The sequence below is a fragment of the Apteryx mantelli genome, chromosome Z (assembly GCF_036417845.1).
Source record: "Apteryx mantelli isolate bAptMan1 chromosome Z, bAptMan1.hap1, whole genome shotgun sequence".
NCBI classification, from domain to species: Eukaryota; Metazoa; Chordata; class Aves; order Apterygiformes; family Apterygidae; genus Apteryx; species Apteryx mantelli.
This window is the reverse complement of record NC_090020.1, coordinates 67,021,407-67,047,680: the sequence shown is the minus strand read 5'-3', so window position 1 is coordinate 67,047,680 and position 26,274 is coordinate 67,021,407. Positions and strand designations below refer to the sequence as shown.

At 35.9% G+C, this 26,274-nt stretch overlaps 1 protein-coding gene across 2 annotated transcripts in view; it reads left to right on the top strand.

The window, feature by feature from the left end:
* The window catches only part of MAP3K1 (mitogen-activated protein kinase kinase kinase 1), a 69,055-nt gene that overhangs the window by 38,559 nt on the left and 4,222 nt on the right, over window positions 1-26,274 (top strand). For both annotated transcript variants that reach the window (XM_067315653.1, XM_067315652.1), the window contains 17 exons: window positions 4,881-5,031; window positions 7,650-7,856; window positions 9,549-9,749; window positions 10,586-10,702; window positions 11,265-11,413; window positions 13,808-13,929; window positions 14,649-14,730; window positions 14,867-15,047; window positions 15,931-16,221; window positions 16,665-16,786; window positions 18,027-18,118; window positions 18,388-18,577; window positions 18,901-20,176; window positions 21,251-21,403; window positions 22,733-22,895; window positions 24,497-24,628; window positions 25,711-25,853. In XM_067315653.1, the coding sequence (XP_067171754.1) occupies window positions 4,881-5,031; window positions 7,650-7,856; window positions 9,549-9,749; window positions 10,586-10,702; window positions 11,265-11,413; window positions 13,808-13,929; window positions 14,649-14,730; window positions 14,867-15,047; window positions 15,931-16,221; window positions 16,665-16,786; window positions 18,027-18,118; window positions 18,388-18,577; window positions 18,901-20,176; window positions 21,251-21,403; window positions 22,733-22,895; window positions 24,497-24,628; window positions 25,711-25,853 (3,772 nt within the window). The remainder of the gene's footprint in view (window positions 1-4,880; window positions 5,032-7,649; window positions 7,857-9,548; window positions 9,750-10,585; window positions 10,703-11,264; window positions 11,414-13,807; window positions 13,930-14,648; window positions 14,731-14,866; window positions 15,048-15,930; window positions 16,222-16,664; window positions 16,787-18,026; window positions 18,119-18,387; window positions 18,578-18,900; window positions 20,177-21,250; window positions 21,404-22,732; window positions 22,896-24,496; window positions 24,629-25,710; window positions 25,854-26,274) is intronic.

Here is a 26,274-nt window from a genome sequence, read left to right as displayed (position 1 = left end):
GGTAATCTTTCTAATGTGAGTGAAGAACAAGCAGATGTAGAGTGACATTCAGTGCACACCCCTTGTGAGCTTCAGTGGACAGCTGCTTGACCAAATGAGGAATCTACATTCTTCTCAAGAGAAGGTGATGGAACAGCTGTTGGAGAAGCTGAGGCAGCTAGAAAAAAATAAATACAAATTTTTCTTTTTGTCAGCTAGTCTAACAGAAGGATAGAACTTAGTTTCACACTTTTATATAACATTTGGTTAAACTCTCCTTAACTATTTTAAGAAGCCATATCCATTAGTCTCTGTAAAGTAATGTCTTTAATACTGTCCTTATTAAGTAGCAGTTGCTGCCATTTAGTATCAAGTTGAGGAAGTTCCCTGTGAAGATTTTCATTTTCATGGAATGTGCCATACTTTATATTTTGGTTTGTCAGTATGGACACAATTGATTACCTGCTGGTGCTGCATTCCCTGATAAGGTAAGCAGTAGTGGACCAGGAGGAAAAGAACTGTAGACTAGCAGAAAGACAGACCATGCCTTACCCAAATCTTTCAGTTAAAACAAAACAAAACAAAAAAAACTTCAAATGAAAAATTTGGAGCACTACTGGAAATATTAGTGGCCAGAAGTTGATCTAAAACATTAATAGCACACCTTTTCAATTCAGGGATCAGTTGTGTTTTTAATCCCTCTTCCCCGTGCTGTAGTCTTGTCCTACCATACACCTCCAGGCCAGCTGGATGAGCCCAGCACTCTCATGACCTGCTGAGGGTTGGGCTGCATATAGCTGGGTGCCCATGTTCTTAATTCTTGCTTACTATTCCCAAGGTGAGCTCTGTGCACCCCCCGCATTGACTGTCACCGTATCTGGCATTTGCACTGAGCAGAGTATGCAGTTTCTCCCGTAATCTTTCAGTCTTGGTCACTGTCTTTCACTCTGATCTCATGCTTTTTTCCTCACAACCTACTGTTAAACACACTGTTCCCTGGTAGAGCTGCTGTTTGACCACTTTTGTTCATGCCTATTTACTATGGCTGTGGTTTGACCACCACTGGTCTGCAAGTCACTCTTGCTAATGTGTTTCAGACAAATGTAAAAAATTACTTGAATAACAGCTAATTATTATTTTCCTCCTCACAATCAGATATTTGTGGATATGGAAGGCAGAGCTTCCCTCTTACTGGCGAATTGACTCTTTCCTATTTCAGAACTTGCCAGACCTTTTTCCTGTTTTCTCACAGCTAATAAGAAAATTTGGTCCAGTGTGGATAATGGACAAAAGTTGTTTGTCCAAATGAGATAGCAGAGAAGCCAAGGCGTTTAACTAACGGTTTCTAAATGTTGAGAATTGCAGGAAAATGGATTGGAGCTACCATTCAGCTGCTTAGACTGTTACTTACCTTTTCAAGAAAAATACTTCTAGAAAATTAGCATTAAACTCACTGAGCCTTTCAAAAGTAAAACTTGCTTGTTTTTCACAATGGCTTGCTAAATAACATATGTATTCCATACCTCATGTTAAAATATTGAATCATTGATCCATAGAGAACCAGTTGTTAATAATCTAACTGTTCAATTACTGTTTGCAAGTCTTCAGAATTAAAACAGAGGGGGGAAAAAGAGCTAAGTTTTGCTGTCTGTCTTGCACAAGATGTTGCATTAGACTGTTTCCATGCAGTACATTAACCTTACTATACATAGTTTTATAGTTCATGAAGCAAATAGTTCAGAGTGAATAATGCAAATATTAATGCAGACAGTTGGGCTTATTCATTAAAAAACAGTAGTTATCACATTGTTAGGCTTGCTGTGCAGCTCTCCTATTGCACTAAATACAGAGGCTTAGTACTTTAGAATTCCAATTTAGCTCCAGTTTCTTTGGAATTTCTAGATTAATTATATAGGAACTGGCATCTGTTGGTTTAAAACTGATGTATAGTAATTAAAATAATTTAAAAGATGCTTAATACTACTATTGTTTTGAGGGGAAAAAAATTTTAAAGTTAAAATGCATCTGGAAAAAACTCTCATTTCCTTTATTTCAAGTCATGAAAAACTGAAACAAACAAAATCCTTGCTCCCTGCTTAAGCAGAAGGGTGGGATGTGGAGAAATATCAGGTTCCTTAGGCCAAGCTAGGATGTTCTGAGTTCTTGTTTGGGACAGGGAAGAAGTGGTGCTGGTTTTTTTGTTTTGTTTTGTTTTGTTTTTGCCTGCTGCTTAGTCCTCTTACTGCTGTTCAGATCAAGTACCCCCAGCACCTGGCAGTCACTTAAGCACATGCTTAACTTGACTCATGAGTAGTTTTTGCTATATCAAGATCAGGATGCTCTCTACCTTGCAAGGTCAAGTCCTTGGTGAAGTGCACTGGGATTTTTATTGTTTTTTCTTGGTGCTGAATTGCAGTGATATGGGGACTAGCAATCCAGCAAATGTTATGTAGGCAAAATTTAAATTGATGGGCGTATTTGAGGGTTTTGCTTTAGATAAAAACTGTAGGTTCAGGCCATAAAATGTGGACAAACTCAGTTTTATAAAATGACTTGCAGTGTGCGGGGGGACTTTATGCATTCATGGGAAAAATATTTTCTTTTCCACAGACCCAGTAATATAAGAATATTCAGTAAATTATAACTTTTACCCAAGCTTGAGTTAATATGAAATTTTCTTGAACCCTTTTCAGAAACTGCGTTTTATAAGAAAGTGCACAATACTTAAATTCAGCAAAAAATATCTTGGTTTACTAGGCAAAAGCTTTCAAACTCTGGTCTTTCCCACCTGCCTGGAAGAAAAGCACAAGAGTTCTTTGTGCAGGCAAGAGTAGATTGGTTTAACTGTCATGTGAGAGAGGAAGATAGTTGCTTCTGCTTTTTAGAGAACAAGTACAGACTGTGAAGCCTTTTCTGTTGTGTTACATTGTTCATGAATTCAAGTCCAAGGGCCTCTAAAAGACTTTTTTTATATCACTTGGGAAGTTAATCATGGTTATATGAACAAATGGAATACTGTGCCATTCTTTCACTGCTGGGATAGTGCTTTCTGTCTTTTATACAAAGTATTCATACAACTGAAATGGTTCATGTCATGGAATTAATTTTAATATAAAAATGAGACTAACTTTATTTTTGCGCCTATATTTTGGAGGTCTGTTCTGTACCTGCAGTTCTTATGAAGGCAAAGATCCTTTTGTCTTTGAACTGATTTTTTTGACTAAGAAAAAAGAAAAAGTAAAATCAGCCCTTTTTATAAGACTTCAGACAGTGCTGTTTTTATTTTATATTTTAAGGTTTTAGGCGTATTCTCAATTTGGTGTCTTCCTGCTGCTGAAATGTCTTTCACTTTATTAATTTTTATGTCTCTATTTCTAGAAAGCAATAGTACAAAATGAAAAATTATCGTTTTTGTTCCATTTTTTAAATGTCATTAATATAACTTTTGAAAGTAAGCCAGCATTGCCATTTAAATAAGCATGGTTTTTTCAGAGGTTAAGTGGATAGTTCTTTTTATTTACAAACTTCTGAAAGTATTTAATCATTAGACACCATTCTGAGTGTCTAAAATCAAACTTGTTAACAATTTGTTAACGATACATTTAGATGTTGCTTGAAAGATGTTGCTTTGTTTAGTGTCCATCTGCTTATTACATTTCAGCACTGCACAGGAAAAGTTATTTCCTGGCTCAGAATACTTTGTTTCCTTTGTCTCTACAATGAGAGAAAAAAAATAACATGAATATGCTTTCTGACCAATGAAAACGTCTCATTCTTCTAATTAAAGAACTGTAATAAATAAACCTTATTAATACATTGCTGATGAAGATAGGTATTTTAATTTTAATATCTTTTTATTGCAGGGAATGTAATGCATATGTTAGAGGTAATGCCTGTCATGACCTAAATTATTATATGTCCTTATCTTTCACTCTGACTTATGATTTTATTTCTTTTAAAAATTAATTTAATTCTGAGAGTTGGCTTAATAAAGCTTACTACTTTTAAAAGACAAACTCCTAGAAGATGGCAGGGGATCATGTGCTGCCCTTTAAGAATGTGGTTTTCTTGGTGATTTAGCAGATAGCTCAACAGGATCAGGAAATCTTCCAGACTGTTCACGTTTGTTGTTCAATGTCTGAGAGTATTTTAGGGATTTTGTTGGTGGTGGTGCCTGTGATTACTTGCAGCTACTTTGCTGTAGGTCAAAAAAGTATGAGCCAGATTTATTACACTTTCATTTTACAGATATGAACTTGCTGTGAATTTTGCTATAGTTATATCTGACTAAAAGTGTATTTGAATCATCAGTTATTCAGAAAGCAACTTACAAGGACACTAGCCTTACTTTCATGACTTCTAGTTTAAACATACTGTGTAATAGTTTACAAGACTCCTTTTTTTTGAAGAGGAGTTCACATATGGGAAGAGGCACTACATAGCTGCATGCATGTGCATCCTATGAAGATGAAAACTTAGCATTAATTTATATGCATTATGTAAGTTGTTCTAAAATATGAGATTGCAAGTCTTGAATTGCCAGTAAATGTATGAATAATCACAACACTTCTGAAACATTTGGGGAATGATATATGGAGTAGTTTTTATGTTGGTTAAATATTTGCCAAGACCTTCCTTTTTATTGAGTGTCCAATATTCCAAGCAGTATGCACATTTTAAAGAAATATGCTTCTAAACAGGTATGCTCCAAACTGTGAAATAGCAAATTCATCACAGTAATACTTAACAGGCTTGCCGTAGCCAGTTGGAATTAGTGTTTTAGTAATTGCATTGCAAAGAGAGGGAGGGCAGAATGGCACAAGATTTAAGAATGCTGTGGTATTATGCTTTAACTAAAAATAACTGTATTTATGTTTATGAATTTTTTTTCTTTCATGTAGCCGTGACATGGAGAATAAAGAAACCCTCAGGGGGTTGCAGAAAATGGATGACCGCCCAGAAGAGCGCATGATCAGGGAGAAACTCAAGGCAACGTGTATGCCAGCCTGGAAGCATGAATGGCTGGAAAGAAGAAGCAGGAGAGGCCCTGTGGTAAGTGGCATTCAAGGAAGGGCAATATCTGTAATTATTACAAATGAAAGTCACTGAAAGTGCAGACGTTCTTTTAGGAACTTTGTTATCTAAGCAACTCGTGGACTCTTAGTTGTGATCCTTTCGTTCATTTTAATGAGCTGTTTAACAGGAAATTGCGGGCAACTTTCTGAAATGTACATATGTATTAAGTTTTACTGAGAAAAAAGCCAATAGCTGTGCTTAATATAAAACATTGCTGTATCAACACTGCCCTCTAATGTCAACAACTAAAAGAACTGTTGCTCATTAGGTAAAATCTTAACTTGCAGTGAGTACAGAACTGCACCAGAGTGGTTTGTACTCCCTGCGTTTTTAAGGGTTGCATGACTTCATATTTTCTGAGTTTGAAAGTGTTCCAGTAAAGTTTTCCACATGTCATAGCATGGGCATGTATATAGCATGGAAGTTTTGCTAGAGGAAAAAACAAACCGTGAGCTTACTAGAACCAGAAAAAAAGTAAATCTGAATAACTGCTTCACAGAAGTCTTAACTCTGCTAAACTTTGGATGCCAGAGCATTTCTATTTGCCTTTTTGGGTAATGCTTTTGTGTAAATGGTTTGGAAGTAATTTTAAGAAATTGCAGATAGATTAAACCCAAAACTTAATTAAACATAGTTACTTTTGTAATATTAATATGTTGTTATTCAGTATAACCCTGGCTAACTAATTAGTTTCATGTCAGTATATCTGCATTATGACTGCATGTAACACATGCTGGAAGTGCTAATTTAAAGCTAAGATCTGATCAAGTGTTTGGGGTCAGCATTTTTAGAATATGAATGAAAAAGAGGGCTCTATTATAGTTAAGCTTCTGTCATGAGAATATTGCAAGTGCAAAACCCAACACCTTAAAGCTCATATCAGACAAAATAGTTTAAGGGGTTTTTTTTAATGGGTTTTGGTTACTGCATAGCTTGAAACTGTTGTTCCCTGCTCAGCCACTTTCCTTGAGGTTTCTGGGGTTTTAATATAACTTTCTGTGCTCCAGATTCTTAATTACTACAACTCTACATTAAATTCTTTTTCAAGCACTAGCAATTGGTAACAGTAACTTGTCCATAGGCACATACACTTGCCTTCTGACCTTTTGGGAAAGAAAGAAAGCATTACAGTAACTGGTAGGAAGGAAAAATATCTGCATTGTTTTTTATACTTTTTTAGCCTGTTCACTTTCATAATTAGATGGCAATTAAAAAAAAAAAGACAGCAAAGTCTTCTGAAAAGCTGAGGTTTAGGTTTGCAATGAGTATACATTCAATATGGTGACTTCCCAAAGTAAAATAAACAGTGCCTGGATCAAGAATATAGACCTAGGTCTTCCCTTTCTCAGGCAGTGCTCTCGCTGGTAAGCCACAAATGCCTAATTTTTCTCTTTTCTGTATAGCCTGCTTAAACTGGAATGCATTTCTTGATAATGGAATAGCTTTAGTGGGATGAGTTAAGTGCTTCTGTTCCAAAATAGTATTTAGTCTTTTGGCTAAAGTCCAATCATGAGGTAGAAAAGGAATCGAGCCTGAATGTCTCCCCCTTCTCAAGCCCTGAGCTGTCACATAGACATTTTGCTTAATGGCATTAGCAGGGAGGGTCCCTTCCATTTTTGGCCTAATTCAGAGATCTCTGCTACCTTCTAGAAGAGGTCTACCCCTGCACTGCTTGAAGCTTCCTTCTAGCTTTGAGTCAAGCTGCTAAATCATGGAGAAATGCAGAATTAAAATCTACTCTGCCTGGCGTGATTGCTTTTAAATCTATTGAGGGCCTTACTCTTTTCAAGCATTACGTAGGCCTTCAGATGCCTAAAGTAAATGCATAATTTGAATTCTGAGGTCCAGGCACCTGAAAGTTGTGTTGAAATATTTCATATCCCAGTGTCTAAATTCAGTGTTGGTGCAATAAAGCGCTGTGTTAGAAGTGTACGTGCTGGCTCTGAGTGACTGCTTGTGTCTGTTCAGATAGGGTAGCATTGTGCATAAAAATTAGCTCAAATCCCAGAAGTGGCATGGCTGTTTTAGTTGTACTGCAGGCAGAAAAACTGGCCGTAGTTCTTATAGAACATAGCATCACCTTAATTCTGCTGTATTGTTTCCAGGTTTTAAAGCAATTATTTATTTATTTATTGCAGTAAGCAGTCATATTGTGCTATGGAAGTAGTAATTCTAATATTTCTTGACTTACATATACTGTATGTAACAGATATGGAATAAAAATAATAAATAGGCAGACAGTGCCTGTAGTAGAACTTTTCTTCTTAATCCTGCTACTCAACTGGCAGAGTGGCTGTCCTTTGAGATACCATGAATGACAACTGGAGAAGCACTTTGAGTCAAATCAGTTTGTGCCACAACTAACATAAATGGCACAAATAGACAGGAAAGAAAGTTCTTGCCTTTCTGTATTGCTTATAGATTAACAAGATAACCCCTGTTAGATGTTAATATTGGAACCTAAGGAATGTGCAGACTTTGTATGTGTGAATAATGAATTATATAATGCTACCAACCTAAGTTTTGATGAATTTGTTTTGTTTTCATGTAGTGATTATTTTTGTAACTCTAACACGTGTTTTAATTCCTGCAAGGTGGTGAAACCTATCCCAGTGAAAGCAGATGGATCTGAAATGAACAAACTATCTCTAGAATCTCAGGCTGAAGGACAGAACATGGCTTCTTCACCTACTCAGAAAGGAAGACGTAGTCCTTCTCCTAGTAGCTCCTCTTCATCATCCTCTAGGACTGTTAAATCTGAATCACCCGGTGTCAGAAGAAAAAGGGTATCTCCAGTGCCTGTAAGTTGCTAACTATGATGTAATTATTAATTTGGCTATATTCTGTGATACTTTGCCTAAAGATGACAGGATATTGATATTTAATCCTCCTGGGGAGGATAGGATGCCTATGTAAAGGGGTTGTCACATTATATCTCTTAAGAGAATGAGGTCTGCACAGCATATCTCCTGTTACATTTCTCTCTCATGCATGAAACTTTATCATTCTCTCCTCCCCTCCTTTTTTTTTTTTAATTCAGTCATTCTCTTGAGTTTTTTTGTAGGAAATAAATGAAGAAATGTAGATACTCAGTCTTGGAGATACCTACGTTCTGTTAGCTTGATTACACAAAGAAATGCTAGGAGTTTGCTTTTTTTCTTTAGTCCTGAATGTCAGTTCTCCAGGCAGGTATGTTCCTTAGGGGATAGGCTTGTTGACACTGGACCAAGATTCCTGAAGAAAGGAGTTACCAGTATGCTGTTTGTGATTCGCTGTTCCAGGGCTGCTCTTTATGTATATATTAGGGAAGTTTTAGGTATATGCATCATTAGAATGTTTTCTAAAATCTATACCATTACATTCAAGAAGATCAAGACTGGAAAGTTTTTAGCTGTAATAACTGGCTTCATTAGAGAAGATCAAGAATGGAATATTTGAGCAATAGTTTGTTATAAAAATGTTCATCCACAGTTAAGCTTCAGGTGATTCATCTACAACTTCACAGTGCAGTTGAAGTAAGAATAGGATCTAACTGGTTTTACTGTCCCATTGCTCTAGACTAGGTTTCCAAAATCAAGTAAAACATTCTACTGCTGTTCTGCTAAACTGGGGACAAATTAGAAGTTACAGTTCATGGTACAGCTCCTTTTCTTTTGCTAAGAGAAATTCAAATTTAAAAAAGGAAACCCCACCAAACCATCTGATTTTCTCTTTTTTTTGTTTTATATTAACTTTTCATGTGAAAAAGTGAAGTCTGTCTTCTAATTAAGTGATGCACAGTGAGCCAATTACAACTTTGTGTCAGGATTTAAAAATCAAAATGGATGTCAATCAAAGCAGAAGATTTGAAATTGGACAGAGTCATTAACTCATGTTAGAAATGTAAGACACTTAAATGAAGAAGATCTTAATAAAAGGAATAAAAGGGTTGGTTCACTTGGTGGTGGTGATTTTTGTTTCCCATAGTCAAAAATAGCATCCTGAGCTGAAGGTTGTTTCCTTTGTGAAAAGGAGGGGAAGATGTATCCTTTCTCCTTCTCTCTGAAATTTCTTACACTGTTCATTGGCCATATGTCCCCTGTTATAAACTCTAGTCATAAGGGTATAATGCTAATATATTTCACAAATAAAGAAATCCTGTCTTGTATAATAACTTCCTGTGTTGCTAGTCATAGACCTATGACGATCTTCTGGTTGAATTGTACCTGTTAATTTGGTAATACAATAAGGCTACCAATGAAGACTTGAAAATAGAAGCAATTTAAGAGACTTCTTTTCTGTCATAACGTCAAGCAGCTTATTATAAAACTTCAGTTTTTCTTCTGTCCACTAGTTCTGGGCATGGAAGAAAGTTAATTCTTTTAAATTCATATAGTCTAAGCAGGTTGTAGTTTCTTCAAGTTTTGGGGACTCTCATTCTTTGTCAGTAAGAATGAAATACATAGCTAAACTCACTGTTGTCCTGGAAGTGCTTGACGGAACCACTTTTGTAGTTTCAGAGTGGACGAATAACACCACCTCGAAGAGCTCCGTCTCCAGATGGCTTCTCTCCATATAGCCCTGAGGAAACAAATCGCCGTGTCAACAAAGTTATGAGAGCCAGGCTGTACCTGCTGCAGCAGATAGGACCCAACTCGTTCTTAATTGGAGGGGACAGCCCTGATAATAAATACAGAGTGTTTATTGGGCCTCAGGTAGAGAATGTTTTTCTTGTATGCAGTTTTTAGTAATTTATAGTTAGTCTTGAAAAACTGTACAAAACCAGAGCAGATAAAATGAGAGTCACAAACCCATGTGAACTGGTGTGTAAAGCAACATTTAAAAGATGTAATGTATGCACTGTAATTACCAGACTGTATTTTTGTCAAATATGCAGCAAGTATTAGATTTATCTAGAGTACCTCTCAAATAGACTTTAATTGGGAAGTTGTTACTAATATTTAGCTTATTCTGTATATGTCTCATTCCTATCCATAGATCCTAATTATATATATAAAGTATTTTGGCTGAAATTTGGCCACTTCATTTTCCTAGTTTCTCACTCACTTTATTTCCTGTATTCATGGAATATATGTTGCACATAAATGTGTAACAAACACCTGTCAGTTCTGTTACGGGTGTAATAATGTAATTAACACCATAATGAGGTCCAAATAGACTTTCCCAGTACTGCTGTGACTCTGCCTTTGGGAACACCTAAGTTTTTTGCATAAATAGAAGCATCTCATTTAAATTTGATTGCCATCATGTTACAGATGTCCGATTACATGCATAAATTCCTTTCAGTATGAAAAGCAGCAGTAGCTTCTAGTTAACTGTTGTCTTTCTTGTACGTATTTCAGAATGACATTTTGAAAATTCACATTTTCACATAAGATATTTGTGCCCAATATATAAAATACTATTTCACACTAACTACTTTCTCCTTTTTAGCAGTTGGCCCCATGCACTTATCTGTTATGCACTTAAATGTGTAATTAACAAGACAACGTGGCCCTAACATACCAACATATGATACTTTTCTTTGCAGACTTGTAGCTGTGGACGTGGAACGTTTTGTATTCATCTGCTGTTCGTTATGCTGCGAGTATTCCAGCTAGAACCCTCGGACCCAATGCTGTGGAGAAAGACACTGAAGAATTTTGAGGTAATGTATGCCTAATAGATTTAACAGTAGATCTAAAATAAAATCCAGGTAAAAATCTTTGGGATGTTATTTTAAAATTGCTGACCACTTTGCTGCATTTCAAAGCAATAAACATATGTGTTTTTAATTATATTTTAAATTCAGTTTCAGGAGCTCTGTAAATAGAAAAAAAATCTGCAAATAAAAGGAATAACTGAAGGAATGAATAGAGAGCTTTAGTAAATGATACAAATCTTGAGTTTTCATCTCAAATTTGTATATCTGTCTCACTGATAGTTGAAAGGTAGACAGAATAAGGGTGTTCAGAAGTATTTATGTGTATACTTAAAGCTATTAATTTTTGATAAGTAAATAGCTTTTTGTTTTAAACAATGTTTCTTGCAGTCTACTTATTAGTAAGGCTTCTGAAATTCCTGCTACTGCTGTGCAACTAATGTATTATTGTGAAGGTGAATAGATTTTTTTTTTTTTTAAGCAATAGTTTAAGCTTCAGTAGCATTACCTTTACATACAAGCTATTCATAGCATAAACACCACTGTTGCTATCTTTTTCTGATGTCAGGTTGAGAGTTTGTTCCAGAAATATCACAGTAGGCGTAGCTCGAGGATCAAAGCTCCATCTCGTAACACCATCCAGAAGTTTGTCTCACGCATGTCAAATTCTCATACATTGTCATCATCTAGTACTTCTACATCTAGTTCAGAAAACAGGTTAGTATTTTTCTAAAGGAATTAAAAACTTTATTCTGCAGTTTTTTCTAATTTTGGAGGTTTAGAATCACCTACATTATTCTTTTTGTTTCAAAGCTGCTTTCATTTCAAGTCACGTTAAATCTTTGTATTTGCAAACACTCAAGAGTCAAGCATACATTAATCATTCTGGTAACAAGTGGGCGTATTCAGTTTATACCTTATATTTGAAAAAAATTTAGGTGGAGCTGTGAAAAGAATTTTTTGGAATTGGGAAATAAATTTTAAAAATGTAAGCCATCATCTTCAAGCCTGGAGCATATATTAACTTTGGAGACCTGTGTATTTGTGTGCATTTGTTCAAATACAGCATGCATGCAAATGTTAACAAATGAAGAAATAAGATTTCATTTCTTTTCCTCTTGTCCTAATAACTTTTGAAAGCAAGTTCTACTACTTTGGAGAAATGTTTATGTGCCTGTGACAATATACTGAAAAGTTTCCAGGTAAACATACTCTGTGTGTGTGTTTATATGTATTTTTAAAGTATTCACTCTTCATGTAGAATGAATGATTAAACTATTTTAAAGGAATTACTAAACTATCATGATTTTTATAGTTTATACCATATTAAAAGATGTCTTATTTTTCAATTTTAACTGATGTTTGAATCTTTGGGCTTTTTCTAACTCTTACTACTTGAGTGCTTTTGCTTGTATTCTTTTCCCTGATTTTTGCAAAGATCTTAGTTAACTTCTTAAATAAGTGTTTTGTGCATTAATTTGTTAGTGGGATGAATGAACTAGGCATACAGAGGCCTACCTGTAGAAGACAACCAAAACGGAGGCTTTCTTTAGTGAAAGCGAAACCTAGTTTAAGAAGTACCTTGGTGTGTTACGTTGACCATAGCCATGTAGCTAGATCAGTATATTTAGACAGGTTTGTAATTCTGATGTCCAGATTGTGACCTTAACTTCCCACCGTCCTGTACTTATTTTTCCAAACGTCGAATTGTGTCACTGTAAATGAATGATACAAACCAGCTGGTTAAATACAAAATGTACTCTGGAATTACTGGCAGGCCAGTTCCTTCTGTTTAGATATCTTGTCCAGGAAGATTTTTTTTCCATAGGAATAGCTTAATTGGGTTATGGATTTCACTACGTTAGTTCTAATTTTTGGCAGGAGAAAAGGTTTTTCAGTTGTTTGCTAGTACAGCTGATGATTAGTTCATAGCATTATTGGTTCAATGAGATGCTGTTCTGTGTCAGTCTAATTTTGCATGATGTAAGTATTAGAGAACACTGAGTATTGGTTTCGTTTGACATAAGCTTAGTGAGTTCTGATAATTACTGCGACTTGCAGTTATTTTTGGTTTGCTACTAATTCTTCAAAAATATAAAATAAAATTAATACTTGTGTTTTTTATGCTGTGGAACTGAATTTTTCCCTGTAAGCTTATTTCTATGGATTTTTCAAGGAAAAAAATTGTCAACCATTTCAAAATGCAAGGAAATACATTGTGACTATATATTCACTTCTACATAAATATATTTTTATTTAAAAAATTACTGCTGCTAAGCAAATATATGGCTCTTGCAAGTTTTTTAGACGCATGCCAATTGTACCTTAATCTTTTTTATGAATAATACTAAGTTTTCCACATTTAAATAGTGTTACAGAAGATTTAGTGTGTTTTGTTTCTGCTAAGCATCCTTTGAGTTTTGAATATTTTTTCTGATGAAATCTCTGGTTATATCTGGTTATATATAATTATTTAGTGGGGGTAAATAAAAGGAAACAACATCTAAGACTCTGAGTTGGGTGTTTTAACCTATATGGGATATGTAGGTGTTTTTGTTGTGTATATGAATCTGTTTTGTCTGTTTCTTGTATGGCAGAAAATTTAGGGTGACTGTTACCTTCTGTTAATATTTTTAATTTCATACCTTCATAAAATAAAATTTAGTGTTCTGTGGTGAGTTGAAGACTAATTTGTGAGCTGATGCCTTGAAAGGAGTGCGATGAGAAAATGTGTGTAGCCTTCAAAACCTAAACTTAACTTTTCAAAACCAACCTTTAAGTAAAAAAGCAAAGGTTGGTTTGTCTAAAGAAGCCTTAGGGAGAAAAATGCAAGTGCCAAAGGCCAGGCCTTTCGGTCCCTAATTGGTATCTGACCTAGTTTGAAGAAATGTTGTGCATTTTATGACTTTCCCTTTCATTTCAACAATGTATTCAGTGCTTCTAAAAATCTGGTTGCTCACTTATTCAGGAGATTTGGGAGATGGTTTTCAAACGGCATATCGCCGTTCAGAGGTGATTGTGTCAAACTGGAGGCTGATCTTTTTCAGTGTTAAAGTCTGTTCTGAATTCTGATGCACCATTTTTTACAATCTCAAATATCTGTTTTTATAGTATGAAGGATGAAGAAGAACAGATGTGCCCCATTTGTTTGTTAGGGATGCTGGATGAAGAGAGCCTGACTGTATGTGAAGATGGCTGCAGGAACAAGTTACACCACCATTGCATGTCAATATGTATGTTGTCATCTTTGTCTCAATTCTGGTAACTGTATATATTCAAAAGTATTAAATCTTAGTGGTTTGTTTAAAAAAAAAAATTGCTCTTCAGTAGAGAGTATAGCTCTTTGAGACTTTGGCATCATTTAGGTATTGATAGTTCTTGGTTTATCAGTTATTGACGAATCAAGTTTGTAATATGATGCTCTGAGGAAAAAAGTTAACTGCAGGGCTAAAGGTTGAACCTGTGCTGCCTGAGAGAGAAGATAAAGTCCAACTAGAGCAAGGTTAGGAAAAGACTTTTACCCCTCTTTGACTTCTCATTAAAAGACGTGAAAGCCATCCACTATTGGCTTGGATTACGTAGTTAATTATGGAGTTTGTTTATGTACTATGTTACATAAATAGTTACACAGTTTGCTTTAACAAATAAAAGTCCATCCTCCATATTTTAATCCTATTGAAAAAATCCTGCTTATGTTTGAGGTATAGAAAGAACTGTATTATTCCAGTTAATAACAATTTTTAATATTAATTATAGTGCTAAAATTGAAAGGTTTCTGCATTCAGAAAAAGAAAACACATTCTTATAATACTGACTGCTGCAGATGGCTCAATTCAGACGAGTGTTTTTCCTGAAATTGATGTTTTTCAATAAATGTAAAAATAGTAACACCATCTTCTGGCTTGATACGCTGTAAACTTAAAATACCTATTTTCTTGTTGCTGTATTTCAGGGGCAGAAGAATGTAGAAGAAACAGAGAACCACTTATATGTCCTCTTTGTAGATCTAAATGGAGATCACATGATTTCTATAGGTAAGCGCTTAGTTTTACTGAGTGTAGTGAGTTGTTCGTTTCTGGATGTTTAGCTGACGTTCCTAAATACTCTGAAGTATTTACTTCAGCAAATGTTTCTTTTGTTAATTCACGTAATTTGTTGTTACCTTTATAGTCATGAATTGCCAAGCCCTGTGGATTCTTCTTCTGTTCTTCGTGTGGTTCAGCAACAAACTCAACAGCAATCCATGCTTGGATCACAAAGAAGAACCCAAGATAGTAATTTTAACCTTACTCATTATGGGGTCCAGCAGATCCCTTCTGCCTATAAAGATTTAGCTGAGCCATGGATTCAGGTAATTTTACCTTGTAAAAGGAGTTTCAAATGTAAAAGCTGGTTTTGAACTGTTTTCCTGTTTTTGTCACTTTTGGCAAATTACAAGGCAATCCCTACAGCTCCTAATTGAAAACTACATGTATCTTCAGGAGAAGGTGTGATCATTGTGCCTACTGGCCAGCAATGAAAGACACTGAAAATCATTATGCCTTCCTGTTACTGCTTTTGGTCATTAGAGGAACTTTCTTCTGGAACAGTTTGGAATAAGAAGAGTTCTGTTTTGTTTTACACCTCCAATTTTGCTTAAAACAAACAAACAGAAAAACTACAAACCACCCACAGGAGCTTGAGTTGAGAGTGTCTTTTGGTATGTGTAGAGGAAAGAATGAGTTTCTTAATGCTACTAATTCTGTCTGAAGAGGGTTGCTGAAGTGTGGTGTTTACCAATTCCATCTGGTGAAACAAAATATTATAACGGGGTGGTCTTTTGTCTTTGCTCAGACATGAAAATAAGCTTGAGGTAGAGCCGTGACAGACTTCTAATGTATGAATGTTTAACTCTGACACAGTTCCAGAGTACCTGTAACAATTAGAAAACTTATTCTGAATCACATCACATCTCCATACCTAATGAGTGCCTGTACAGTCCTTCCCCCTGCCCTTCTGTATAGCAGAGTATTTTGAGGACTGATGTATGATCATTTAGGATGCTTCATTTCCATCCAAGATTTTTTTTTTAAGACTGGGTATCTACTGTCATATTTTTGCTGTCAGACTTCATAAGATGATTTTTTTTTTTCCACCCAAAACATTTCTTTGTTCTTTTTGGCTGCTCTTCTTAAATACCTAAGTTGCAGTATTGTTCAATTTGACTCTTGCAATGTTACTTTTTCTCTCTGCAGGTATTTGGAATGGAGTTGGTTGGCTGCTTGTTTTCTCGAAACTGGAATATACGAGAGATGGCGCTTAGACGTCTTTCGCATGATGTTAGTGGTGCTCTGTTACTAGCTAATGGTGAAAGCACTGGAAATTCTGGAAGCAGCAATGGGAACAACACAAGTGCTGGAGCTCTGGGAGCAGCTAGTGGGTCATCTCAGACCAGTATCTCAGGAGATGTTGTAGTGGAATCCTGCTGCAGTGTGCTGTCCATGGTCTGTGCCGACCCTGTCTACAAAGTCTATGTTGCCGCTTTAGTAAGTAGTTGCTTCTTCATTGTATTCTAGTAATTTCCAAGTGACTTGGTTTTTGAAGGGGAGGGAAAAGGAGGAGACATATGAAGACAAGAATCCTAGCAATTGTGCTTCATCACTACTGAATGGCTCTTAACGTCTAACCATTATCTGAAAGAGAGCTGAATAAAATCCTCAGGAGGAGCAAATTGGCATGACTGTAATGGCCAAATATAAGAAAATGCTTGCTACAGTGCTTAGTATTAACAGTACTTGTATGACCAGATTCTTAGCAATCTCAAAGAATAATTCTAAAACTGAATATATAGTACACTTTTTATCCTTTGAACATTTCACTGGTATTTTTTTAATGCAACTTACATGAACCAATTTCCAACATTAAAAAAAAAAAAATGTTGGCATAGCTAATTTAATGTCATACATATTGTTTTTCTCCTTTCTCTTAGAAAACCTTAAGAGCCATGCTGGTATATACTCCTTGTCATACTTTGGCAGAGAGGACTAAATTACAGCGACTTCTCAAGCCAGTTGTAGAGACAATATTAGTTAAATGTGCAGATGCCAACAGGTATGGTGACTCATTAACTTCAAATCCATTTTAGATTGCTGTTGAAGTGTCTTGAAACTTCATTTGCTGCTATTTTATGTGGAAACAAGAAACCAAATCATGGTGATAAAATAAAACATATGGGTCATGACTATAAATAAATCATGGTATGTTTTCACTAAAGTCTAGCTGCTGCCAGTCAACTTTTGTCTCGAAAGACCTCTCATTTCTGTTGTTTTGAAGGCACCTGATTATATTTTTTTTCCAGCACTTGCAGATCTTAAATGATGTCCTCCTTTAATAGGCCTTTTCCCCATTAAAAAATAAAAATAAAAAAAAAATTGGGTGTTGTCATCAATCATCCCTTCCCCCTCAGTTTGCTCAGGTCTAATTCTTGTGACTGCCCTTTAAAACTCTTCAGAAAGTACCTGTCATCAAATTACATATTAAATATATTTGTACATGTTTCTCACTGCAATGAAAGCTGTTGTACTTCTGTTTCTTTAAGGCTTAACATAATGCTATGTAATAAAAAGCAAGTGTTTTGCTAAGAGATGGCTCTTCTGAGAGAATGGCTTTGGCAATTCTGGCTTACATAGGGCCTTGCCTTCCTGTCCCAGGCTACCCTGTCTGCTCTGCCAGACCAACCGTTTGTGCAGCTGTGCTGTGAACTAGGTGCAGAAGTGATTCAACTAGATTTTTGTCTTTCAGTTTAGTTCCTAAGCAGCATTGGTTAGAATCATTGATTCTGAAACTACAGCCAGAGATGCATTGTGGGTGTGGGTTTTTTTTCCTTGTCTAGCAATAGAATAACTAAAATTAAAGGAATAAGTGAAATAGATCTATACTTCTATTTTTAAGTAGTGTGGGATTGCAGGGTTTGAGCTGCTTTGTGCAAGAGGATGAGCTCCTAACAAGTAGTTGAATTTCTGTTAATATTATTCCCTGTTATTATTATTCCCTGAAAGTCTCAAAGAATTTGGGAAATGTGGATATGATGATTTAAGCAAGAAACTGATTTGTTTGTTTTTCACTTATTTACTTATTAGTGATAGACACTTAAGCTTCTGGAAGTGTCCTGTAAAAATAGCATAACGATTGGTAGCTTACAGGATTATATAAGTGTATTGGCATAAAGTGATGTGAAACCAACTTCCAAGCAGAGTTTCAAGCTATTGCTAATGATTATTGAAATGTAATGATTAGAATGTTTTTCCTCAGAAGCATCTGCTAAGAGTTACTTTTGGTTTTAATTTCTTAGTCGAACAAGTCAACTTTCAGTCTCAACGCTACTGGAGATGTGTAAAGGTCAAGCAGGAGAGCTGGCAGTTGGGAGAGAAATACTTAAATCTGGTAATAATAGCTCTTCATATATAAATGAATTATAAGTACAAGCGAATATACTGAAGTGTCTAAAATTTAATACAGATTTTATCAGAAATCAAAATGGCACAGAGAACAGTGTTGCTCTTGGGAGTTTGGTGGGAGGTGAGAATGTGGGAGGGGGGAGTTAATTTGGGCACATATGTATTTCTATATGATACAGTTCTGATCTTCATGGAATTTAGATTAAATAAAGATTAAATGTATTCATAATCAACTTTTTTTTTTTTTTTAAATAGGGTCCATCGGTATTGGTGGTGTTGATTATGTCCTAACCTGTATTCTTGGAACCCAGACTGAATCTAGCAACTGGCAAGCACTACTGGGGAGACTTTGTCTGATAGACAGACTACTGTTGGAATTCCCTGGTGAATTTTATCCCCACATTGTCTGTGGGGATGTTTTACAGGCTGATACTGTAGTAGACAGGTACTTGCTTACACTTTGACTTACCTTTGTAGTCGAAAGCTTTTGGTGATTTCTTCAAAAACACTTGTTTTGGCCACTTTAACTCTAAATGACTAGTATGGTTTCTTTATATGCAAAAGTGGGCCTACTTCTCAGAGTAAACAGTTACCATTTTTAAAAACTTGTGATCTGTTAAACAATTCTGAAACACCACTGCAGCAATAAGTCTCCTTGCTATTGCAAAAATGACAGCCAGGTGCACTTTCTTGAGATGGCTTTCTTAGCACTAATTAACCAGAGCATATCAGTGTATACGACAATTTTTTTTTTCTTTTAACTTGCAGGTATAAGAAGCTTCTTTCTCTTTTGAATTTTGCTGTGCAGTCAATTGACAATTCACACTCGATGGTTGGTAAACTATCCCGGAGAGTATTTTTGAGTGCAGCAAGAATGGTTGCAAGAGTGCCCCATGTTTTTGTAAAACTGTTAGAAATGCTGAGTGTGACAAGGTCTACTCATTATGCAAGGATGCGTCGACGTCTGATGGCAGTAGCAGATGAAATGGAAATTGCGGAAGCCATCCAGCTAGGCATGGAAGAAATGCATTCTGGGGAATGTCGACATGATGACTTTTTGCAGCTGCCTGTACCAGATAACTCTCCAGAAGCTACAGAAAATAATACTCCTAACAATACTGTCCAATTATCAGGGAAAATTGGGAAAGGTTTAGGTGATAAAAAATTATGTGCCAGTCCAGAGGACATTTCTGAGACACTGGCTGGCCTTGCTGTGGGACTTCCTGTTTCATCAGTAACCACTGAGCAACCAAAGCCAGCCATTCAAACAAAAGGAAAGCCCCACAGTCAGTGTTTGAACTCTTCTCCCTCATCCAGTCATTCCCAGTCACTATTTCCAACGCTTCAGTCTCCTTCAAACCCATCTGTACCAGCTGGCACTGTAACAGATGTCTCTAAACTCAGACCTCAGGGATTCATTCCCTGCAAAATCCCTTCACCTTCTCCTCAAACACAGCGGAAACTTTCTCTCCAGTTTCAAAGAAACTGTTCTGAAAATAAAGAACCAGAGAAACTTTCTCCAGTTTTTACCCAGGCCAGGCCATTGCCATCCAGTCACATACACAGGCCAAAGCCATCTCGACCCATCCTGAGTGATGTGAACAAGCAGGGAGAAACCTCGAAAAACAGTATGACACTTGACTTGAATGATATTTCACAATGTGATGGCAATAGTAGTAATAGCAGTGTGGTTATACCAAGTGAAGAGACAGTGTTCACACCAGTAGATGAGAAATGTCGGCTGGATGTTAATGCAGAACTCAATTCCAGTATTGAGGATCTACTTGAGGCTTCCATGCCAACAAGTGATGGCACAGTTACATTCAAGTCTGAAGTTGCAGTGCTTTCTCCTGAGCGGGCAGAAAATGATGATACTTACAAAGATGATGTAAATCATAATCAAAAATGCAAGGAGAAGATGGAAGCTGAAGAGGAGGAAGCTTTAGCTATTGCTATGGCAATGTCAGCATCTCAAGATGCACTACCAACAGTACCCCAACTACAGGTTGAAAATGGTGAAGATATCATAATTATTCAGCAGGATGTAAGTATACTGGAAATTTAACATACAGACTGTGACTTTCTTAAGTCTGAATTGAGGTTCACTAAATTTATAAAGCTGTGCTGTTGTATTCTTAACATTATACAAATATAGAGACTCAATGCCTTCTCCTGGAAGTTGGAATGTACATATGAAGAGAAGTATTTCAATATAAAGAGCCTGCCGGTTCAGGGTACTAACAGAATCCATCCATGACTGTTATTAAAAAGTTTAGAGAAAGTATTTGGAAGAGAGGCATCATGTCATGTACCAGCCTTTAAAATGGCAAAGTATAAAAGCAAAAATAGAAGGAGGATACAAAGAGATGCTGAAGGTGATGGAGGATTTTAAGTATGGAGGCACAGAAAATGAGAATAATGTTTTTAAGCAGGAATAGAAATGTACTGGGTTGTAATGCTGATTTACTTTTGAAGGCAATCATGCAAAACCAAATTATATCTGAAAGAAAAGTGGACAGTGTAGGAGGAGATTACTTTGCCAGCACATCTTGAGAGAGAAGCTATGAGATACTTTGGAAGTCGGAAGAAAGATCTGCTTGTTAGCAAATAGTCAAAAGCACAAGTGATAAGAATAGAGAGAAAGGAGGTGTGTGGTTTTTGGTTTTCGTTTTTTGGGGTTTTTTTAAGTTTGCAGAGTGGTTGGTATATCTACTTAGAGCAGGGGGGAGTAAGATGGGAGTTGGAAGCTTGTGAGGCTGTGAGCCTAGGAAAGGTATAGTTACTAGAGAAGGAAACGGGGGGGAAACATATGCTGTTTTTGCCATCCTTTGTGTGAGGTAGCAATATGTGAAGCATGAAATGCCAGAATGTTTTGCACTTATGCTTGCCTTTCACCTTCAGTTAGTAAGTTAGAGGAGGCACTCTCTTAAGTACAGTGAGAGTGTGTGGATTATAGAAGACTGGTGTTCTGATCTCAGCTGAAACATGTATAACATGCACTACAAATAACTGTAAGGGAGAGAAGCATATCAACTCGAGTATTTTGTATCCTTCCAGAATGTTTAAATTTTAGATGCATGCTAGTAAACATGGAATTGACTTAAAATTTAATTTCCAGACACCAGAAACTCTGCCTGGACATACCAAAGCAAAGCACCATTACAGAGAAGATGCAGAATGGCTTAAAGGGCAGCAAATAGGCCTTGGAGCTTTTTCTTCCTGTTACCAAGCTCAGGATGTAGGAACAGGGACATTAATGGCTGTAAAACAGGTAAATACTTCACTTTCTTGAATATATTCTAGTTGTTCCTAAATATTTCTTTGGAATATTAAATATAAAAGATCTCTGCTTTCACAAACTGTTCCCTACTTCCTCTGCTTCCTGTTGTATGTGTACTCACATAATACAAATTATATGCACAGTATTAACATAGTATTTTCAGTTTCTTTCACTTCTCCTTAAAGTGAAAAATACTGTGCTTTTTATATAGCCCTTTCATATATTTTTCAAATGCATTTTTGCTTTTATCAAGGTCACAAATTGATGACAGTTAAGAATGAAAACCAAATCTCTTTATTCCAAATCTATCCCCTATTTGCTGGTTAGATATTAAAGTAGTTTCCCCTCATGTACTTGTGAAGATTTTATCTTAAAACTTTTTTTTAAGTGGAAGATAGTTTAGTGCTTGTTTCCTCTGATCCTACACCCAGCTTTGTAAGGCAAGTAATTTTAATTTTTAAATGCTTAGATATGAAAGTGTGAATGGGGGGAAAAAAGGTCCAAATACACATGCTTAATGCAGAATTTTGGAAGATTCTATATCTGAGTAAATCTTTTAGGCATAAGGTGACCTAGGTCTGAATCGGTGATGCCAACATGGAGGGAATCCTAATTTTAACATTTTCTTATTAGTTCTAAAATAAACTTACAGCAATGGACTTGAAGTTTCACATCATTTAATCAGGGACAGAATATCTGTCATCAGGTACTTTTCCTCTGAAACTCTCTTGCTTGTGAAAGAGTACAACTATCTGTGTGGTCCTCAAGGTGCTTCCTGGAGAAAAAGAGATGATTATGAGGCCCAGGGGAAATTCTCTGCAACATATCATTATTTCAGATTTAGTAGGGATCGGAGCTGGGGTTCGTTCCAAATCCATTTCTGGACTTTTGATCTGCTTTTGCCTCTCAGCTTTCTGGGATAATAGGTTTAGCCATAATGCAAATAGTGTGATTAAAATAACTTTGCACATAGCATCACTGTCAGAACCCAGTTTCAGGCATCATCTTTTCCCTTTTCTTCAACGTCAGAAAAACACTTTTGTAGCTTAAGCAAAAGAGGGAGATCTTTCCACTCCACGCTTGCAGAGATTCTGTTGGTATTTTCCCTAGGAGATTACTCTTGCGTTTCTATGACTGTCTCACATGGAGATACATTCTCAGCTGAAGGGCCTTGAGAGTAAAAACATTTGCAAGGTCCAGATGGTGAACAGGGGCAGGACAAGATCTGTTCTCATTACTGTATAGAAGCAGGGATTGGTTATAGGACTCAGTCTGATAATTATGAAAGGTACAATATACAATACAATATTTTTGAAACAGGTGACATATGTCCGGAACACATCCTCTGAGCAAGAAGAGGTAGTTGAAGCACTGAGAGAAGAGATAAGGATGATGAGTCATCTAAACCATCCTAACATCATTCGAATGTTGGGTGCTACATGTGAGAAGAGCAACTATAATCTCTTTATTGAATGGATGGCAGGTAAACAACATTATGTGCTAAAGAAAATGAAAGCATAAGTTGAATCTTGAGCTGTGTAGTTTCACACTGCAAAATATTCCATGTATCGCTTCAGTTTGCAAATTTATTAGTACCTTCATTGCCATTGATAATCAGCATAGACGTTTAGTTTACAGAACATTTTATTGCTTTTAAGTGGTCAGAGGTATTCTTACAGGCTTTTTTTTTTTTTTTTTTTAATCTGGACTTTTCCATACTTTGTCTGTCATACAGCTAATATAGTTGGAAACCTTGAGCAAAAATACTACTACTTTCTGAATCTAAAAGAGCAGGGAGGGAGGCTTCAGTCTGATATATTTTTAAGCTATATCATTTTCATTATAGCTGCATAAATCTTAAATGGTTATTAAAAATAATTTTACTTGAAAGTTTGGAATTCCTGTCACTTGTTTTTCTCCCAAGCATTTTCATAAAAATTGTGTGAGAGGACATGCAAAGGCATTTGAGAACTTAAAGTCATCTTTTTATAATAATTAGTAGGCTTCAGGAAGAATACATTCAAATCTTAGCCTAAATCTATTAATTGGTAATTTAGTAATAAATAGTGAGAACTTTTAATTATTGCATAGAGCAGGGGACAAGAAAGTTCATATACCTTAAGATGGAGCTTTATTCATTTTATGAATAACATTGTGTTGTGAGATTGTGTTGTCTAGTCTACCAAGGGACCAGATTTGGTATTTTATACAACCTCATTTCCTACAAAATAAAGCATTGCACCTTAACACACATTTTTTGGCAGAAACCACTTAGTAATACCAGAGTGCTAACCAGCAAGCCCAAGTATGTGTTGTTACAAGCAGTGGTGCAGAAAATACTTTCCTGAAACTCAGGCTGACTTTAAAAAAATAAATGTTTATAAAATATGATTTTTTTTTTTGAATAGTATTATTTAGATAACAAAATATCAGGAATTGTCCTTACTTCATTCTAGCCCAGGTTATATTACAGTACTTTAAGAAGCACAGTGCAACTTCAAAAACTTGACAAATCTATATACCAGTTCTAGAAAAGAAAGAGGAAGATGCTGTTTTTCCTAGTTTGTATACTAGACTTCTATATATTGATACTTAAATGGTAACAAAAGCAAATTAAGATCCTCAGAGGGAACATACACTGGAGGCTGCATGTGTGTGTGTACATATATATATAGCCCCAGAGAGAGATAGTCGTCTTCTACTTGAAAAACTTAATGCAAGATCTGGATAAATATATGTAGGTTTTTTTTCTAATCATCAACAATACCTGGTACACTAATATATTTGTGTGTGTGTATTTACACGTGCGTGTGCTTTTTTTTTTTTTTGAGGAAAGATGAAATTAGTAGGAAGCATGAAGAGATGTGTTTTTTAAAACTTATACTCTTCTAGGTAGAAAGTAACTAAGTAATTGAGTATTTTGCTCTTTGCTTATGGAACTCTTTAACATATTTGCGGGGTGGGTAAGAAAGCTAGTTGTCAGTTTGGAATACCAATATCAAGCTCCAATTTTAGGAGGCGGTGCTGCATTTTACTAGTCTCCAGTATAAATGTTGATTAAATTGTATCATTTTTATCTTCTAGGAGGCTCAGTTGCTCATTTGTTAAGTAAATATGGAGCCTTCAAAGAATCAGTAATTATTAATTATACAGAACAACTGTTACGTGGCCTTTCTTACCTCCATGAGAATCAGATAATCCATAGAGATGTTAAAGGTAAAAATTATTTATAATGTTATTTAACAAGTAGTATTCAGAAAGTACTGTGTATTTTCCTGTTTAAGACCTATTGCTTCTCTTGGATACCATTTCAAGAGTGGGATTTTTTTTGGATTTGTCTCATCACACTTAACCTTTAATCCACGGAAGTTAGTCAGAATGCTCATAGCATATTTGAGGATATTTGCTATCCAAGCCAAAGGTTTAGGAAAACTGGCTTTCTGGACTAGTTCAAATAAAATATCAAATTACCATATAGTTTTAATAACTGATTAGTCAGATTCACATAAATATTTACCCTGAAATGACAGCAAAATCTGAACAAGACAAAATAAAAGAGGTCAGGTTTTTAATGCATAGAAATATTCTGTTGGGTTTTCTTCCTTCATCCTAACTAAACATAAATAGTTTTGCTTATGAGATACTTATATGTCCTGCTAATACTGTATAAGCTCTTGGTTTTGACTTGATTTTTGCATATCCAAGAGATTTAGTTTAACAAACAAAATTTGGACTTTACTAGGAAATCTCAGTCTTGAAAACTTTTACTACCTTTAATGTCACTATAACTGTCCATAAAGTAGAGAGAGATCCAGATAACTAGCAACAAAATGATGGCAAACTTACGGCTTTTTGTATTTTTCATTAAAATAGGAAAGCTCTCTATGTCTCTAATTCCCTTTTAAGAGAACTCAGAAGGTTACCTAAGGATCAGATAAAAATTTTAAATTTCATAGGGAGCAGCAGGCAGTGAAAACCTCCAGGGTTTTGAATCACCATTTTCTTTCTTTCTCCCAGTTCCAGGCATCATTCCAGAATCCCATGTTTGCCCTACTTGAAAAGTTTGATTGCTTCTCTAAATCTCTCAGATGGCCTCAAGCTGTGTGCAGTATCATTCAGGCGTAACACAAAAGTGGCATATTATTAGACTTTGTCCCTGATTTCTAGATTTCCTTGCTACTGGGGGTGGGGAATGTCAAACTATTAACAATTCTGAAATGGAGGGAGGGAGGTTGTCTGTTCGTTCTTTGCCTTTGATAGAAAGCCAACTAGCAGGTTTTTTATTATGCTGTTGACAGGTGCCAATTTGCTAATTGACAGCACAGGTCATAGATTAAGAATTGCTGATTTTGGAGCTGCAGCCAGGCTGGCATCAAAAGGAACTGGTGCTGGGGAGTTTCAGGGACAGTTGTTGGGAACTATTGCATTTATGGCACCGGAGGTAAGAAACCAGTTTTGGAAGTTGCATCAAAAAGTTTGAACTCCACACTAATTCATACAGTCAAACAGAGGAAACTGCCGTAAAAGTTTCAAAAGTATTTTAAATGTACTTGTCCTAAAGAATAAGAATGATACAAATATGCCATTAAGGACACTTCCATTTCTTGCTTCCCATGTTGTTCTAAGTAGCTTGTCGTGGGATATAGCATGAGTATTGTTACTAAAGCACAGATGACAATTTGGTCAAAAGCTAACTACTGCAAGATACTCTGCTTTGTCTCTTGGTCTGGCCCTTTATGTCCGAGTTCTCTGCTGGCCCTTTATGTCCGAGTTCTCTGCTTTACAATAGAGATATATAAATCTTACCTGCATTTATGTCACTGGTCACTCTGTTAACCTGAAATGTTAATTGAAATGCACTT